Source organism: Mytilus edulis, chromosome 4 (genome assembly GCF_963676685.1).
Source record: "Mytilus edulis chromosome 4, xbMytEdul2.2, whole genome shotgun sequence".
Lineage (NCBI taxonomy): Eukaryota > Metazoa > Mollusca > Bivalvia > Mytilida > Mytilidae > Mytilus > Mytilus edulis.
The window spans coordinates 67402612-67423636 of NC_092347.1; the positions used below are offsets into that span (position 1 = coordinate 67402612).

At 32.7% G+C, this 21025-nt stretch overlaps 1 protein-coding gene across 1 annotated transcript in view; it reads left to right on the forward strand.

Moving 5' to 3' along the window:
* LOC139520291 (uncharacterized) overlaps nt 1–21025 on the forward strand; it is a 36544-nt gene that overhangs the window by 1076 nt on the left and 14443 nt on the right. Inside the window, exons 2-7 of the mRNA XM_071312806.1 lie at nt 20–97; nt 5513–5614; nt 11016–11117; nt 14826–14994; nt 18109–18239; nt 20593–20864. Coding sequence (XP_071168907.1) covers nt 20–97; nt 5513–5614; nt 11016–11117; nt 14826–14994; nt 18109–18239; nt 20593–20864 — 854 coding nt within the window. The remainder of the gene's footprint in view (nt 1–19; nt 98–5512; nt 5615–11015; nt 11118–14825; nt 14995–18108; nt 18240–20592; nt 20865–21025) is intronic.

The following is a 21025-nucleotide window of genomic DNA, read 5'->3' on the forward strand; positions in this document are numbered from 1 at the left end:
TGTATATTTTGATTTTCAGACATTTCTTATTTTAATGAAGATTGGGAAAGTGCAGAGGAAATGTATATATTAACAAACAACAGCAACATTGGAAATGGTGAGTACTGCAGTGCATAAAGTTTATTAAACATTAAAGGCAAAAAAGATATATATATATATGTATATATGAAGAGACTGTGATATGAAAAATGTGTTGATTTGATTGGCCAAACATGACCTCTGGAACTGACATTCCAGCATTTTCATTTGATATTCATAAGATCTCGGTTGACAGTTCAAATTGAACATTTCCTCCATTGCAATAGAGATTTGTGATTTCTTAAATAATTATATATAAAAATTCTCAATCTTTCAACTATGTTCTTGTTTTAAAATTATGGGTACAAAAAAAATCAGCAAAAATTAAACTTTTGTTTTTTCATTACAAATTTTATTTATTACACTATTAGTAATCACTTTATGATACATGTATGGCACTAAAATCACCCAGACAAATCGATTTGCTTTAACCACAGATGACTTTAACAATGTTTATATCATTGAAAAAGCTTCAAATTATCTCCCTTTAGTGCAAAAATGACATTTTTTGTCGGTTGAATTGATATATATCTTTTTGAACTCATTGGTGATCTACATTTTTATGCCCCACCTACGATAGTAGAGGGGCATTATGTTTTCTGATCTGTGCCTCAGTTCGTTCGTTCTTTCGTCCGTCTGTGGGTCCGTTGGCTTCAGGTTAAAGTTTTTGGTCAAGGTAGTTTTTGAAGAAGTTGAAGTCCAATCAACTTGAAACTTAGTACACATGTTCCCCATGATATGATCTTTCTTATTTTATGCCAAATTATAGTTTTGACCCCAATTTTATGGTCCACTGAACAAAGAAAATGATACTGCGAAGTTCATGTTAAAGTTTTTGGTCAAGGTAGTTTTTGATGAAGTTAAAGTTACATCAACTTGAAACTTAGTCACATGTTTCCTATAATATGATTTTTGTAATTTTAATTCCAAATTGAAGTTTTGACCCTAATTTTCACGGTCCACTTTACATAGAAAATGATAGTGCGAGTGGGGCATCCGTGTACTATGGACACATTCTTGTTTTATATAAATAAGGCCGTTAGTTTTCTTGTTTGATTTGTTCTACATTGTCATTTAGGTGCCTTTTATAGCTGAATATGGGTTATGGGCTTTGCTCATTGTTGAAGGCCGTACAGTGACCTATAGTTGTTAAATTCTGTGTCATTTGGTCTCTGGTGGAGAGTTGTCTCATTGCCAATCATTCCAAATCTTCTTATTTACTGGTATATAAAAATACATCTGTCATATTAAATAATAAGCCTAATACTTTTCATAACTATTTCCTTTTCTAGCTCACCTGGCCCAAAGGGCCAAGTGAGTTTTTCTCACCACTTGGTGTCCGTCGTCGTTAACTTTTACATTTTGAACTTTTTCTACAGAACCACTGAATGGAATAAAACCAAACATGGCATGAATGATCCTTATGAGGTTCTGTCCAAGTGTTGTTACTTTTTAGCCGATCCATCATCCAAGATGGCTGCCAGCAGGGGACTAAGTTTAACATAGGACCCTATTGGAAATACATACAAATGACTTCATTTAGAGACCCAATGAATGGATAAAACCAAACATGCCTTGAATGTTCCCTATGAGGTGCTGACCAAGTGTTGTTACTTTGTAGCAGATCCATCATCCAAGATAGCTGCCAGCAAGGGGGGGGGGGGGGGCTTAGTTTAACATAGGACCCTAAGGGAAATGCATACACATGACTTCTTTTAGAAAACCACTAAATGGAATAAAACCAAACATGGCATGCATGTTCCTTATGAGGTGCTTACCAAGTGTTGTTACTTTGTAGCTGATCCATCATTCAAGATGGCGGCCAACAGGGGACTTAGTTTAACATTGGACCCAATCGGAAATGCATACAAATGACTTCTTTTAGAGAACCACTGAATGGAATTAAACTAAACATGGCATGAATGTTCCCTATGAGGTGCTGACCAAAGGTTGTTACTTTTTAGCAGATCCATCATCTAAGATGGCCACCAGCAGAGGACTTAGTTTAGCAAAGGACCCTATGTGAAATGCATACAAATGACTTCTTTTAGAGAACCAATGAATGGAATAAAACCAAACATGGCATGAATGTTCCCTATGAGGTGCTGACCAAGTGTTGTTTCTTTGTAGCTGATCCATCATCCAAGATGACCGCCAGAGGGGGACTTAGACTAATAGTTTAACATAGGACCCTATGGGAAATGCATACAAATGACTTCATTAGAGAAGCACTGAATTGAATGAAAGCAAACTTAGCATAAATGTTCCTTTCTTAATGAGTTAATTGCTTGCCAAGTGTTGTTACTTTGTAGCAAAATTTTATCTTTTTATATGATTTCAAAAACCCAAGTAGAATCAGGTGAGCGATACAACCTCTTCAGAGTCTCTAGTTATGATTTTATTCAAATATTCTTACATTTTGATTGATTGAATGATCAAAGCATGAAAAAGTTTTTAGAAAGGCCTTAAAATCATGTAATTAATGTTGAAGATTGCAGGTACCGGTATATTCAAGTAATGAACAAACATTGAGTAGTACAAAATATAGGTTAATGTTAATGAGACCAACTCATGAGAAAAGTTAGTCATTCTTCTTCCTTTCAGATTATCTCCCCTTTACGCCACCTAACTTTTTTTTAAGAATGATGTGATGAAGTCATTATTTTAGCTCTTGCAGATTGATAAAAATCCACATAGCATAATTACAATCTTTATATGGCAGCAATTGTATTTTAAAAGATGAATGTATCTTTCTACTAGCTATTTAAAGAAGACTTTTTTGTTGAATACACTTAATGTGATTTTTTTCTTTTGTTATACTGGTTACTTATTGCATTACCATCAAGAAATCTTGTATATTGTAAGATAACTTCTACAGCCATCTGGGTCAAGCAAAACTTCTTTGAAAAAGTAAAATCAATCAGCATCATTATCATGACTATAGAATAAAGTGACAGGACAGATAGATAGTTAACTAGTATTTGTCTCATCTGCCTACGAAACAACTGAATATAGTACAAAAGACGACTCCAGGATGATATACATGTATATCACTAATGGATCTCTTTGATACTATGATAAGGTCTCTTTTGATCCATTTATAATAATCTCAATTCCTCAAAATTTCTTATTATAGGCTAATAAATTTAAAAAAAATTGTAAGGGTTCCGCGGAACCCAGTTTCTCGCCTATTTGTGCTGTAAATCGCAGGCTCAACAACAATGAGGAAAAAAATCATTAAAATATTCCTCTTGTTACTGTTTTATGATTGTAAGAAAATCTAAGTCCATTTAAAAGTAAATTACATAAAAAAAACGAGTAATCTTTTTACAAACTTTACTTCTGGATACAATCTTATGATCATAAATAAGCTTCTGTCCAAGTTTGGTACAAACCCAGGATAGTTTAAGAAAGTTATTAAAATTCTAAAAACTTTAACCACAGAGTGAATGTAATGTTTCCCAGAAGAAAAAAACTAAGTCCATTTATAAGTAAAATATTGAAAAAATTGATTTTTATTTTTACAAAATTTACTTCTGGATATTACCTTATGATCATAAACAAGCTTTGGTCAAAGTTTGGTACAAACCCAGGATAGTTTGAGAAAGTTATTAAAATTCTAAAAACTTTAACCACAGAGTGAATGTTTTGTTTCCCCTCAGGAAAAACTAAGTCCATTTATAGTAAAATACTGAAAAAATGGATTTTATTTTTACAAAATTTACTTCTGGATACTATTTTATGATCATAAACAAGCTTCTGTCAAAGTTTGGTAGAAATCCAGTATAGTTTAAGAAAGTTATTAAAATTTCAAAAACTTTAACCACAGAGTGAATATTTGTGAACGCCACCGACGACGACGGAATGTAGGATCGCCCAGTCTCGCTTTTTCGACTAAAGTCGAAGGCTTGACAAAAATGGGGTAACTTAAACTAATTTAAGTATAGAAATGTTATTATGAATGAGTAAAAGAAGTAGTCAAGGCGAAGTATTTATCCATATAAAAGTTTACTGACGCCAAGGAGGCTTCAATCAGTCCTTACGTAAAACTTTAAATTTACGCCACTTTCCACAAAGGGCCATAAAAAGTTTCTTTTTTTGAATAATTTGTTTTTACTACTTTTTTTGAAGTATTACTCATGAAAAATTTCTATGATAGCAAGATATAAGAAGTTGGGTGAAAAAGTCAGAAAAAGCTTCCTAAAAGACTGAGTATGGCTTGCTCTATCTTAATCTATTACTCCTGGAAGAGTCCTTTTTCAAGTCACTTTTCTTATAAAATGTGTTATTGAGACTCAATTTTTGTCAAGGCTGCAATTTTTGTTGCAGAAAACTCGACCTAGCCTATATATTTATAGCTATGGATAGTGATCTGGCGTTAGTTTACTTCTTTAAAGCTTCATATTTTGGTATGCTGGAGATCTGGATGCTTCATGCATGTATATATATATATGTATGCATTAATTACGTTACAAAGTGTCCATCTGTCATATGTCCATTGTCCTATACCTCAATTTCATGGTTTAGTAACCAGTTGAAAAAAAGTTAAAGATTTTTTTGTAATGTTAATTTTTAGCTCACCTGGCACACAGGGCCAAGTTCACGAGCTTTTCTCGTCACTTGACATCTGGCACCAAAGAGTTGCCCTTTTACTTGTACAAAAACCTTCTGCTTGAAAACTACAAGGCAAAATTTAATCAAACTTGGCCACGATCATCATTAGGGTATCTAGTTTTTAAAATGTGTCTGATAACCTTGTCTGCTAGCAAAGATGGCTGACAAAGCCCAAATCAATACATTGGGATAAAATGCAGTTTTTTTGGCTTATTTCTCTGAAACTGAAGCATTTAAAGCAAATTTGACAAGTGGTTACTATAAGTCCGTTTAAAAGTAAAATACAGAACAAATGGAGTTATCTTTTTACAAATTAACGTCTGAACACTATCTTATAATCATAAACAAGCTTCTGTCCAAGTTTGGTAGAAATCCAGTATAGTTTAAGAAAGTTATTAAAATTTCAAAAACTTTAACCACAGAGTGAATATTTGTGAACGCCACCGACGACGACGGAATGTAGGATCGCTCAGTCTCGCTTCTTCGACTAAAAAAAATGAGAAATGACAGAGAAACTACAAACACTTATGATTAACTTTGTTTCTTACATTACTATAAGCTAACCATAACAAATGCAATAAAAAAACATATTATAATCCGATAATGAAACATACAATTGTATTTTAATTATATACTGTTAAAACATAATGACATATGTTGTTTCTCTAAATAAGCAGATAGCTATATATATATATATATATATATATACAACAACACACTCTACAACAAAACTTTATATGTTACATAGACTATTTAAGTACCCATAGTCTGATGATGATGATGATTATGATAATGACAAAATATACATCTGCTATTTTAGATAGTGAATTAGAATCTGGTGATAGCAATGATCATGATGATGGTGAAGACAATAATGAATGGGATGTAATGAAAAGTGTAGCTGAAGAAGTATCGAAAACAAGTATGTATTAATTTACAATGTATGAATTATTGTTTTTATACACCCGCTTTGAAAAAAGGGGGGTATACTGTTTTACCTCTGTCCGTCCCATGAAACTTTCGTCACATTTTTCTCAGGAACTACACATCCACCCTTTCTGTAATTTGGTATCAACATTTATATATGTCAGCCATACCGTGTGATGCGTTTTCAGATTCATCATTCATCGACTTCCTGTTTACCCAACACTTGTATGAATTTACACATGATAGCCAAGTTGAAAAGTTTCGTCACATTTTTCTCAGGAACTACAATACAAGGATTTCTGAAATTTGGTTTCAGGATTTATATAAGTCAGCTATACCGAGTGATGCGTTTTCAGATTCATCACTCGACAACTTCCTGTTTACCGAACACTTGCATATTTTTACACTATTGATATTATCCACTTGCGGCGGGGGTATCATCAGTGAGCAGTAGCTCGCAGTTTCACTTGTTTTGTCACAACTTGCCGCAAAACTTCATAAAGCAGCCAGTGTGACATACATGACATAGGGATTGCTTTACCAGCGATTACTCCAGCATAAACAATAGGTTTTCTAATGTGGTGTCGGTGAAGGCTGAGATTTTTTTAAATTCAATCTCATCACTGACAAACACACACCTATTTAAAATTATATATCATTGGAAAGAGGAAACCTTGTACTATAACAATGTGCCAGTAGTCAGGACTTGATATGGTCAAATTTTTTTTCAAATTGAGGTCAAAGATCATATGAAAAATCTGTGAAAATTTGGGAAGTTTCAATTGGCGTTTTTTTTCTATTTCTAAACTCTACCTAAAAACGATGCTGTTTTGGCTTTAGTAATGGTGCTTATTACACATAAACCTTAATCATTCAGACTTTTTTTTATAAAAGAAAAATCCTAAAACAATGTTTTATAAACAAAACTTCAAAAATATTTTCAACCTATAAAATGTTTAGAGCACCTTAACCTTATAAAAAATTTCAAATCCAGGTAAAAATCAAGTGTCATGCAGAACCATACTTAGGAATTATTTTTAAACTATTAAATTGTGTGAGGTATCAAACCAGAGCAATAGAACACTACGGTCAAATATGACTGAATTTGCCAGGGATACTTCAAGTTTCTTTAATGATTACTCATTGCTTTTGCTTCCATAGTATTATTTGTTGTTGTGTATTTTACTCTGGTTAATATCTATTACAATAAAGGTTTTGTACCTATACCACCCCCACCCTTTTCCACCTGTGCAATGTACCACAAACATCTAAAGTATTTCATATCAAAAAAAAAGATGTGACATGATTGCAAACGAAATTATTCACTCTCCAAATTAGACCAACTGTGACATAAGTTAACAATTAAAGGTTCTGTATAGCTTCAACAATGAGTAAAAGTCATAACTGCATATTCTCCAATTACTGAGATGAAAATGTAAAACAAACAAAAATCTAATGGCCTGATTAATGTTCAAATAGAAAAGAAAGAAACCAATATATTATACAGAAACAAATGACAACCGCTGCATTCCAGTTCCTGACTTGAGACAGACACATACAGAATGTGGCAGGGTTTAACTTTTTGAAGTACGTGCCAACCTTCCCCTTACTTAGGACATTGTGTACCAGTGCAACAAGCTATATATGAAATCAAGCATTATCTCCATCTTCATTTTAAGTGCCAGTCTGCCTAAGAATCAGGCAGTGGTGTAAATATGACCAAAAAAAACCTCACCAAAGTTGACCTTGATTTTATTTCATAATATGTAGTTGTGCACAAAAATAACTTTCATTTCTATTTTCTGTTCTGGTAATATAAATAGAAGATACGATTTGGTTGAAATGCACTAGAAATTAAGGAATAAGGGGAGATAACTCTGTAATTTGCTATCATTTCAACCAAATTTTATTAAGTTATTTGATATTACTAGACACACACAAACGAAAGACTTAATACTTTTTAACTCAGGATGATGGTTAGTATTAAATAACATGGTTAGCTCGGTCGATTTTTTCTAACCATGTTTTAATTTTTACCTAAATTGCCTGATTTTTAAGAAGACTGGCACTTAATAAGCAGTCACAAGATATTAAAATATTTCTACACATTTCACTCATGGACACAGGGCTGCACATTAAAGGTTCTTTTTCAAGCACCCATATATTGTAGGAAGTCTGGAATCATATGTTTCAAAAGAAATACCAGCTTCAAACTATCCCTATCAATTCATCCAAGATATAACAGAGATCTAATAGGATATCTAAAAGGGGGTTTAGGAAGGTGCGATGACATCCATATGCTTGTCTGCATTCTGCAAAGATGTTTGGGAAACATTATATGGGACTTACACACTTTCTTGAATTTGCTCAATTTTATGGTTGGCAATACTTATTAGATAGCGTCTCACTTTACTGAAGCACAAATCAGTTGGCGTTCAATGTTTCAACAAGGTTTTTGAATTAAAGTCATGCCATGGTATATTTGTAAAGCCAATCCTAAATGAATGGGAGAAAAAAGATAGGCCACATGAAAGATTTACTCAACAATTGCCAAGCATTCATTTACCCAATTTCTCTAAGAATAGACTTGGCTGTATGCAGTATCATCAAGTAACCATAAAATGAATTGCAATAAATACGAAGGCATTGACTGAATTGAAGAAAGAAGAGACAAATCATTCCAAGTTTGGTATTCTTCTGTGAAAATTTGTAAAGTTTCAATGTCTTTTTTAAGTATACTTGCAGCGAAATGAAATATGTGTCTGTTATTTGTGTCTGAGACTAATTACAGTTGACATTGAGATTTTTAGTACAGTTTTCAATTGACTAGCAGCTGATATGGCATCTCCTGTAGTTATTTTGTTACTAGATATTATGTTAGCCTGCCTGCATGGTCAGAGTTCTTCAATTTCATTGCAGATACAAAAGTCAACTTCCCTATACATGTACTCGTAAATTGACTCAAAATTTCAGTCATTTTTTTTTATGCATATATACATATATGCCCTGCATAAAATTTAACGATTTACTTTAGATAAGGAGCAAGTTTCAACTGACTTGACCATAGGTTTTTTTCATATTTAGGTTCAAAATTTTTTATCAGTAACTAGTTATCTGGTTGTATGAAATATTATATACTTAATATATTATTGGATAATTTACTACTATGATTCAGAAACTAAAGTTTGTTTGTGTCTTCATTTGCAATTAAAGTAACCTCATTTTTAAACAGTCCAAACTTAGCAATTTTTATAGATTAAGAAGAAAAGTAAATATTGAATAGAAATGTTTTAACATATGAAAATAGCTTCAGAAAAAAACTATTCCAATTAAATGTAAGCAAACTACACAATTTTTCATTTTAAAAATGGGGTTGAAGCTCTCCAATATACTACTTGTCATTAAAGGGACTTTTGAAAAAATGTGACTATATGAAATTCTGACAACAGGGCGAATCACAAAGAAGACATATATATATTTGTCTTTTTAAAAGTTGTGACCATTTTTAGCCATGCGTTATTTGGGGAGATTAAATTTGCAATCTAGATTACTTTTTACACTTCTGTCAACACACTATTCTGCTTTAAAGCTAGTTTGATATGAACTATTTTTATAGGTCATTGATATTAACTTTGAAGTTTTATTATTATATATATATATAAGTTTTATGATTATTTTGAGGCACTTCCCCTAGAACATGGTCCAGTTTTTCTACGAGGTTAAAGATATTAATTTTGTGTACTGTAAATAAAGATTTGTGGAAAAAAAAATTGCCTCCAGTTTTTGGAGGAAAAAATAATTTGTTTTTGACCCTGAGAAAAAAAAATTGTTTGTATCACCCTCAGCTGCCAATATATGTAATGCTAAAGTTTAAAAAAGAAAAATTGTTTTTGACTTGTCGCCAAAAAAATAGATCGTCTTTAGCTGAAGGCGAAAAAAAAGTTTGTCCAAAAAAAAATTCCATAGCCACCCCCAGAAAATCAAATGGTTGCTGCCTAAGTCTACTACAGCCACTTTGTAGTCAAAGCATTACAACTTAGGTACTACACAGGCATCAAAAGGCGTCATTATGGAGTAAAGGGGGTGTCGCCAAAAGGTGTCACTATGGAGTAAAGGGTTAATTAAATGCAATTTTAATTTTTATGATTTTGAGAAAAATCATGTTTAGTGCATATTAAATATTTGAAAAGGCTAAATGAAATTATTGCGTTTACAACTCTGTAGCATTTTTCGAAAAAATAAAAACATTGCAATAATTTCTTAATTTACAGTATTGTTTTGTCCTGACAAGTAACGGATCAAGTTTCTAACTTTGTTTCAATATGAAACTGTGTGTAGAGTTATGGTCCTTGAACTTGGAAAATCCACTGAAATAATCAGTTTTTCACATTTTTTTAATTTTTGGGGGTCAAGCATACACAGCCAATTTTGCATAGGTACTATGTCTGTACCAAAAATCTGTAGTACTGGAAATCTACTTCTAATATTCAGTACTATTTTGTTACTTTAAAATTATTTTAATATTTAGGTACCTGTATTTTACGGTACTTGATTTGTACTTGAAAATATAAGTACATGTACTACATATTTTTGGTTACATTTTCAGCATTTTGATAGTATGTGTATTTCAAATCTCTTAAAATTAAGACTTTCAAACATGGAATATTGTGATTACTTTAAGTATTCAGTGGCTGATCCAGGAATTTTCATAAGTGGGGGCCCACTGACTGACCTAAGAGGGGGGCCGCTCCAGTCACGCTTCAGTGATTCCCTATATAAGTAACCAATTTTTTTCCAAAAAGGGGGGAAAAAAAGCAGCCCCCCCCCTAAATCCGCCTCTGGTATTATTTATGTACCAACATTTTAAGTACAAGTCAAGTACTGTAAAATACGGGTAGGTAAATAGTATAATAATTTTAAAGTAAAGAAATAGTACTAAATATCAAAAGTAAAATTTTCAGTACTACAGATTTTAAGTACAAAAATAGTACCTATGCAAAATTGGCTGTGTAAAGATGCTGATTTAATAATTGGTACATTATTTAAGCATGGCAAGTTACAGATCATGTTCAGACTTTGTTCCAGTCTGGTGATTTTGTGTAGAGTTGTGGTCCTTGCTGGAAAATTCACTTCAATAATAATCAGTTTTCCATATTTTTGTTGCCATCCTTGAAGATATCGACTTAATATTTGTTATATATAGTTTACACCATGACAATTAGATAATAGTAGATCAAGTTTGATAGAATTTGTTAAAATACCATTCAAATTAAGCAGTAGGGGACTGCAATGTATGTACTCTCAAAAAGCTTGTTCATTTCACTATCATTGTGTTTTGGTATGTTTGGCAATATTTGTAATAGGGAATTTATTCGAAAGTTTTTCAATACTTTTAGAAAAGAGGGGTAGACCTGTGGGAAGCAAGTCCAGTATCCATGGAACACTTATTGCGGAAGAAGAAGAGGAAGAGGAACATGAGTGCACAGTGAAGGCCAAGAGTAAGCATACCAGTCATATTATCAACTAAGGAGTAATTAGGGCTCTGCCTTTAGGCGGGTCGCCCTATAGTGATCAGTCTGTCCGTCCGTAACACTTTCGTGTCCGCTCCATATCTAGAGAACCATTATGATTTCATACTTTATACTTAACATGTATATTAACCACCACCAGAGGGCGTGTCATGATGTATGTACAACTTCCTAGGTCAAAGGTCAAGGTCGAAAACTTTGGTTTCAGTTGACAACCCTGTATCCTGTGGTGAAGATCGTGTCCGCTCTATATCTTGAGAACCATTATGATTTCAAAGTTTATACTTGACATCCATTTTAACCAACAGCAGAGGGTGTGTCATGATGTATGTAGAACTTCCTAGGTCAAAGGTCAAGGTCAAAAACTTTGGTTTACGTTGACTACCCTGTGTTTTTAGCTCACCTGGCCCGAAGGGCCAAGTGAGCTTTTCTCATCACTTGGCGTCCGGCGTCCGTCGTCGTCCGGCGTCCGTCGGCGTCCGTCGTCGTCAATCGTCGTCCTGCGTTAACTTTTACAAAAATCTTCTCCTCTGAAACTACTAGGCCAAATTTAACCAAACTTGGCCACAATCATCATTGGGGTATCTAGTTTAAAAATTGTGTCCGGTGACCCCGCCAACTAACCAAGATGGCCGCCATGGCTATAAATAGAACATAGGGGTAAAATGCAGTTTTTGGCTTATAACTCAAAAACCAAAGCATTTAGGGCAAATCTGACAAAGGGTAATATTGTTAATCAGGTTAAGATCTATCTGCTCTGAAATTTTCAGATGAATCTGACATTCCGTTGTTAGGTTGCTGCCCCTGAATTGGTAATTTTAAGGAAATTTTGTTGTTTTTGGTTATTATCTTGAATATTATTTTAGATAGAGATAAACTGTAAAAAGCAATAATGTTCAGCAAAGAAAGATCTACAAATAAGTCAACATGACCAAAATGATCAGTTGACCACTTTAGGAGTTATTGCCCTTTATAGTCAATTTTTAACCATTTTTCGTAAATCTTAGTAATCTTTTAGAAAAATCTTCTCCTCTGAAACTGCTGGACCAAATTATTTGAAACTTGGCCACAATCATCATTGGGGTATCTAGTTTAAAAATTGTGTCCGGTGACCCCGCCAACTAACCAAGATGACCGCCATGGCTATAAATAGAACATAGGGGTAAAATGCAGTTTTTGGCTTATAACTCAAAAACCAAAGCATTTAGAGCTAATCTGACATGGATAAAATTGTTAATCAGGCGAAGATCTATCTGCCCTGAAATTTTCAGATGAATTGGACAACCTGTTTTTGGGTTGCGGCCCCTGAATTGTTAATTTTAAGGAAATTTTGCTGTTTTTGGTTATTATATTGAATATTATTATAGATATAGGTAAACTGTAAACAGCAATAATGTTCAGCAAGGTCAGAGTTACAAATAAGTCAACATGACCAAAATGGTCAGTTGACCTCTTTAGGAGTTATTGCCCTTTAAAGTCAATTTTTAACCATTTTTCGTAAATTTTATATATCTTTTACTAAAATCTTCTTCTCTGAAACTGCTGTGCCAAATTGATCCAAACTTGGCCACAATCATCTTTGGGGTTTCTTGTTTAAAAAATGTGTCCGGTGACCTGGCCATCAAACCAAGATGGCCGCCACTGCTAAAAATAGAACATAGGGGTAAAATGCAGTTTTTGGCTTATAACTCAAAAACCAAATAATTTAGAGAAAATCTGACATGAAGTAAAATTGTTAATCAGGTCAAGATCTATCTGCCCTGAAATTTTCAGATGAATTGGACAACCTGTTTTTGGGTTGCGGCCCCTGAATTGGTAATTTTAAGGACATTTTGCTGTTTTTGGTTATTATATTGAATATTATTATAGATATAGGTAAACTATAAACAGCAATAATTTTCAGCAAAGTAAGATCTACAAATAAGTCAACATGAACGAAATGGTCAATTGACCCCTGTAGGAGTTATTGAACTTTGTAGTCAATTTTCAATCTGCTTCCTTTGTTTAATATTCACATAGACCAAGGTGAGCGACACAGGCTCTTTAGAGCCTCTAGTTTGGTGAAGATGGTGTCCGCTCCATACATAGATGACCGTTATGATTTTATATTTGATACTTAAATGATTATTAACCAACATCAGAGGGTGTGTCATGATGTATGTACAACATCCTAGGTCAAAGGTCAAGGTCGAAAACTTTGGTTTCAGTTGACAACCCGGTGTCCTGTGGTGAAGATCGTGTCCGCTCAATATCTAGATAACCGTTATGATTTCAAAGTTTATACTTGACATCCATTTTAACCACCACCAGAGGGCGTGTTATGATGTCTGTACAACTTCCTAGGTCAAAGGTCAACGTCAAAAAAACTTTGGTTTCAGTTGACAACCCTGTGTCCTCTTGTGAAGATTGTGTCCGCTTGGGAACCGTTATGATTTCAAATATTATACTTGACATCCATTTTAACCAACACCAGAGGGTGTGACATGATGTATGTACCACTTCCTAGGTCAAAGGTCTGTCTGTCTGTTGGTCTGTCCATCGCATCGCACCGTCCAACCCATCACAAATTTGATCCACACTATATTTTGAGAGGACAGCTGTTATTATTTCATACTTTATACCTGACAAACATTTTCAACTTACCAGTAACATTTATATTAACCAACACCAGAGAATGTGTCATAATTTATGCATCCTAGGTCAAAGGTCAGTCCGTCGGTCTGTCCATCCATTCATTGTTCTTAACAAATTGTGTCCCCTCTACCTCTCGAGAACCGTTAATATTTCATACTTTATACTTGGTGGGTCATAATATATTGAAGGCATAATTCTAAAAATATGTGACAAATATCAATTGGGCAGCACCTTTAAACATATTGTTCGAACATCAATCCATATATCCAGAAGTCACCTTAGAGTAGTCAACAATGAGTTCACATCATGCAGTCATATCACTATTATACTATGAAAGTAAGTTGAGAATATTTATCAGTTTTAACTTAAAATCTTAGATTAAAATCACACGTGACACTATGTAATAACTTCAAATAATGCTTCATATCAGATTATCCATACAACTTATTTACCCCACGTTATTGAAAGCGGGGCCCACAGAGATGGCTCCCATCTCAATGATATCTAGTCTTATTTGTCTTGCCTTTTAATTTCACTCTTTGAGTATCTGTATAAATTCCCCCACATTTTAACATTTTATTTTACAGCAAACACACATTGAATTCTCAATATTTACAGATCTAGGAAATATTGTTTTGTCTAATTACTTATACATGTATGTATATTCCAGAACTATGATAGATTTTTTGTTAGATTGGGCATCTATTGTAAATATTTTCTTATAAAATCTAACAAATGAAAGCAAAAGTCAAGTTGTGTTAAAAGAATGTGCAAGGCATTGGAGCCCTGGTATGAAAAAGTTTCAAGGGAGAAAATTGAACTATATTAGTTTTTTTATGGGATTTGTATTTTTTTTGTGAGTAAAATTACAGTTCTAAAACTTTGTATTTAAATCAATATTTATCTTTAAAATGAAACTTCTAAGACACCAGTAATTTCTATTTATTGGTGTTCTTAATTTTCAACCTGTGTGATCATAAAATTAAGAACACTAATTAAAAAAATGCTAATCCTTACTTAAACTATTAATAAATATTTTTGAAGAAAAACAGAGGTTAGATGTGTGTGGGCTTATGTCCTTAGGATGCTGTGCAATGTTGTGCTTGTCACTGGTCTCAGAGAACTGTCTTGTGATGGTATATGAAAACATGGCTGCCTACAGCAAAACAGAAAGAAACCAGTGGGTGCTAAACTGGCTATGGTCTCACAACAAGTAAGATATTTAGTAAACAGAACTACCCCACCTCTATTTACTTATTTTAATTTATATGCAACTACCATTGAAGTCTTGTCTTTCTGTAAGTACTTTCCAAAATAAGTTTCTGTGCTCCAACTTTAATTTGATTCAAATTAATGGTATTATACTTAGAAATAATGAATAGATATTAATTTTATTATATTGTCACATATTGTATACACAATGTTTATATTCACAATACACAAATCAAGTTCAAATTTTGGTTTAGTCAATTTTCTGTTCTTCAGTATAATGCCCCTAATATGAATCAAATTGAAAAATTTCAAAATATTTCATTTTGCCACAACCAAATGTTTTGAAACTGATATTCAATATAAAAAAGAATATGTGGTATGATTGCCAATGAGACAACTATCCACACAAGACCAAAATGACACAAACATTAACAACTATAGGTCACCTTAACGGCCTTCAACAATGAGCAAAACCCATAATGCATAGTCAGCAATAAAAGGGCCTGATAAGACAATGTAAGACAATTCAAACGAGAAAACTAACGGCCTTATTTAAGTAAAAAAAATGAATGAAAAACAAATATGTAACAAATAAACAAATGACAACCACTGAATTACAGGCTCCTGACTTGGGACAGGCATAAACATAAATAATGTGGCGGGGTTAAATGCTTGTTACATCAAAACACAATTCAAGGTGAGATTTGGTTGGTATAATGTTTTTTGAGATAGCACCTTTATTTTTTGAAAAAAATAAATTAAAATTGGTCTTTTTCATTATCTTAATTAATAGGGTGCCTCCACCAAATGCTTTAATCTTAATATAATACGATGCTTGTGACCCCAAAACATTAGTCAAATAAGAATTTTACCCCTGTGAAGTTTCTCTTGCTATCAGTCTTTGCTATTTACTTTTATGCTGCACCTACTTCAGTAGAAGGGCAATATGAATTTATAGTTTCTGGTCTGTATATCAGTTTGTCATTATTTTATTCATCAATATGTCCAGATCAGGTTAAAGTTTATGGTTAACTAAAAAACGTAGTTTATGATGTAGAAGTCAATCAACAAGAATCTTTCCTACACTGTGTTCCTAATTATGATATATGATCTTTTTAATTTAAATGCTTTGCTCAATTAAGTTTAATCAAAATTTTATGCTTCACTGACCCTAGAAATGTTATAGTGGGTTTAGTCAGTTTCTCCAACATTTGATAATTAGACTAAAACAACATAAGGGATAAGGGGGTCCTCATAAGGACTGGCATTGTGATAATTACCTGTAATTAACCTATATCAGGTCTTAACTAAAATATTGTTAAAAGGATATAGTTAAAAAAAATATATATCAAAACATTAACAAACCATATATTTTTTGGTCGAGTATAACTCGAAACTGCTACGTAATTATTTTCATCCGTATTTTATTTACAAAATTAAAAGGTTATTCAACAAAAAAAATCTTTATATAGACAAGGGAAATCTTAATCAAACTGAAAATTTCATAAAAAAATATCAAGAAATAATCTCGAAATTATTTTTTTAAAAGATTTTTTTTATTAAAAGTAACATGAAAAATCGAAATGTTCACTGTCTATTACTTTAGTAATTTATTCTATTACTTGATATATTTTTGTATTTGTGTTGCATGTTAATGTTAAAATCTAAACCAATGCAAAACAGCCAAGTTTTATTTAAATAAAAAGTCACCGAAAGCTATTGTCTTCTAGTGCGAAGAACCATATAATTATATACTTAGTCGTTCTGTCTGTATATCACAAGAGCTGAAGCCAGTTTTCATGGTATGATGTCTTAGCAGACGAAAGAGTCAGTCGTAATCTGTCTACTTTTTCCACGAAAACAGAGCTGATACAAATTGGGTACATCACGTCGCGTCGTGATCTATATAGTGTTTAACTGTGGGGACTGGCTTGATGAATATTGTGCACTACTAGTATCAATACTAGTAGATAATAGTTGCAAATACCCGTTTACTGTCTCCGCTAAGGCGTCGTCAGTAAACTTAATTTGCGACCATCAAATCCCCAATTGATGCTGTCAGTGCGTAAAATACAATACAGTTATCTCCTAAATATATATGTCTTAAAAAAACATATACCTTTTTAACAATATTTTGGTTATGAACAGGTGAATTACAGGTAGATATCAAGATCCAGTCCTTAAGAGGACCCCATAATCCCTAATGTTGTTTAAGTCTAATTATCAAATGTTGGAGAAACGTGACCACACCGCTAAAGTGTAAGAACAGAACATTGTGACATTAGGTTTAAGTTTTTAATTGACCCCCAAAAAATATTTTAGAATAGTGCTATAATTTGGTCACTGTCTGAGTCTAACGACACATTTACATACTGGTGAATAACTTTAGTGATGGTTGATGGATCTCTGTAACATTTTCCTTAGATATCAATACCAGTAACAAAAGGATGGTTGCGAATGATTTCAGGGTTATGTTACCAACTACAATATATTCAAATCGAGGCTGCTTGTATAGCAACTGGATTATCAAGTTATGCTAGCCAAACACTATTTACAGTGAGAAGTGATGGGGAAAATTAAATGTAAGTGCGGGAGGTAAAAAAGTGGCCCTGTTTTATAAAATTATAAACAATTAGGCTACAAATTTCTACATGACTTGCTTCAAGAATTTGTATCTGATATTAGTTATTATGATTTAAGAAACAGATATTTGTAAACTTGGTCTCTTACTCACAAACTTGATATAAAAGTCTGAAGTCTGTGAGTTATTTGCCCCGGTTTACACAATAATAACCTCTAGAAAAAATGTTTAATCCTATAATGTTCGTTCATAGTCATATATATGTATATTATGTATATAGGAGAAGGCATTCTAAGTTGAAAAACTTGTGTCTAATGGATTTGTCCTTTCTGAACAATGAAATTAGCTGCATGTTATTTATAAATGTTTTCTCTCTATAATTGCATGACTGAATAGGAAGCATCAATTGGCAGTACAAAAATTTAAAGTGTCTTCTTTTTGTAAAATTTTAACCTATGCTTGATAGTGCATTGAATTGTCATGCAAGTACGAACCAACCATACTTTTTTTTAAAATTTTATTTGTGTTTTATAGGTGGAATGAAGGAGATGGCAGTTTCACATTTTTTTACAGCATAAGTGAATGGAATGTCTGCCTTACCGCGTGGTTAAGTGTGATTGGTGTCCCATTATCAACTTACTATGCCATAAGAACTAGATTCTTTAGTAAGTGTTTATTTAAGTAAAATATTTAATTGGCACTGTTTTTTAGTCGAAGGAAACACATATTGGCTGATGATAACTTACACAAAGTGTCTCCAGTAAAAAGAATATTGCTTCCATGCTTAGAATTAGTGTTGTCCTATTGAAACTCTCATCATGTACAAAGGAAAGACTAAGTGACTTTAAAAAGGTCAAGAAAATGCATGCATGCAGTGCAAAGGGTCTGGAAAGGTCATATTCTCAACTGATAGGTAAGTTTGTCCTAAATGTGAAATTGGGATTTAGGGCAAATATATTTTTTCACAGGATGAATTCCCACATTTCATTGAGAGCTGACAGATTCTTAAAATTTGCCATTTTCACTTCTTTAATTTTTCATTCTCATTAAAAATGAAAGCAACAAAATTATAAATTTCATGCATCTGAAGAGCTTTTTAGATTTATCTTCATCAGGAATATTGCTCAAAGCCAAATATTTCAAGGCCAAGGATGTATAAAGACAAAAAATGTTGAAGAGCTTAATTTAAACCAATAAGAATATAAAACTCGAGGCTCTTCAGATAGCATGAGTTGCTTATCATCCAACATTGTTGTTGAGAACATACCATAAAAAAATCTCTTTTTTGTTGATCATGTATTACTGATGTTTTAGTCTGTCTAGATTCTTTGACTCATTAATAGATCTTGTCTTGCTGATCTTTTTTTGTATATAAAAAATCTAAAGTAAGATTTTTTTTTGTTCTATCAATGATGATTTCAAGTGAAATAGTAAAATTATAATTCGCTTTTAGCAGCCAAAATGGTTCAATTTTGTCAAATTAAGCGAAGAAACATTAATAATTACTGATTCACTTGCAAGTGAAATAAGTCTATCTCATTAAATCTGTATTCATGTGAACTTCAATATAACCCCTTGCTAGAGATTGACAATGCATGCATTGTACGTGTACTGGTTATTTTTAAAGAAAAAAATGTCAGCAATGAAAGTGAAAGTACGGTAAATCATTTGATAACTGATTCGATCCATGAAAAATCAATCTTATATGGTTAAAAACAATGAGAAACATAGATGTTTAATATAATTAAAACAAAACCAAACAGACCTATAAAAATCCAATTGCATGTGTTGGTTTAATCTATTCATATCTTTATTTATGTTTACATCGTGTATATGGTCATCTGAGGTCAAATCAATACATGTAGTTAATTAGATGATGTATGGACTAAAATCCACACGAAACAAACCTACATTTTCTCTACCCCATGCTTTGTAAACTGTTTATTTTAGACTTTTGGTAGTTTGGATAAATTTTTTACTTTGTTATAAATCAAATATGAGAATTTGAGTCAAATCGGTGACCATGAATTTGACAGCTGAGCTATTGCCCCTTTAAGAGTGTTTATTTATCTATAATCATTAGTTTCAGAGGGGAAGATTTAAGGGGACATAGGATTGACCTGATGAGCATTTTTATACCTGGTCAGATTTTCTTTAAATGCTTTTAGTTTCAGAGATAAAAGCAAAAAACTACATTTTATCCCAAGGTTCAACTTTTAGCCGTTGGTGCACATCTTTGTTGATGGATGGGATCATGACACCCATTTATTAAACTAAGATATCGTAGGATGATTTAGACAAAGTTTGGTATTCATGCACTTTTTAAGGAAATAAAAGTAATAATCCTGCGATTTCCTATCAATTTGATGAACATAATTGATCTGGAATAAGTAGCTAAATTAATATTGTTGCAAAATACTTCCAGATTTACTGTGGATTCAATTATTTTTCGTGGGTACCAGTTTTTGTGGATTGAGCAAATTTTGCTTGTTTGTGGATATCTGATTTCGTTGTTTTGCCAATTTCTAAATACATTTCAAATGAAAATTTGTTTTTCGTTGGACATTTTAATTCCTGGTTCACTTGTACCAACGAAATCCATGAAAATTGGTATCCGACAAATGATAATGAATCCAGAGTAATTTTGTTTTCAAAGTCGATGGAAACAATTGTAATGACAATGTCTTAGAAATTTACCGGTTGAATCATTTCAATCTGTTGCATTCCATTAGCTGTTCTGGAACTTAAAAGTTATGAAAATTCCTTGACTAGAAATCTATGAACTTCTGGGTCCTTGTTAATAATGGTTAACTTATCAGCATAAGACTAGTAAACTTGCAATACCACTTAAATTGTCAATGTATTTTTTACCCACCAATAGATTAATGTGTGTCTTCCTTGGACCTGCTGTATGTTTTAATTTTATGGAACAGCCCTAAGTAAACTATTTAGATGTATAACATGATGTTTTGTATTCCATTTTGGAGTAGATCTGTTTAAAGTTCTTTCTGATTCCAGATTGTGAAAAAACTATTCCTTCACAGGGCAATAAAGAAGGTAGAACAGGTGTGGCTACTCAGTATGCCATGGTTTGGTTGAGGGACTTTATTACAAAATATGCACAAATGCAGCCAGACAAGTGTGAGTTACATCTGCCACCGTGCCTCACCAAACAAGGCATATATGAGAACATGAAAGAAGAATTAACTCAATTGCAGTCACCTCTTATCTCAGAAAAACATTTTTATAAGATGTGGAAGAAAGATTTGCCACATGTAAAGATACCTAAGGTAATGCATGTTTAGTTATATTTGGACATCTTCAAGTATAAAATATTCATTAATAGCATGGAGCATCTTAGCATTGTGTCTTTTTTAGCACCTGGCCCAAAGCACCAATTGAGCTTTTCTTATCACTTGGCGTCCAGCATCTGTAAACCTTTACAAAAATC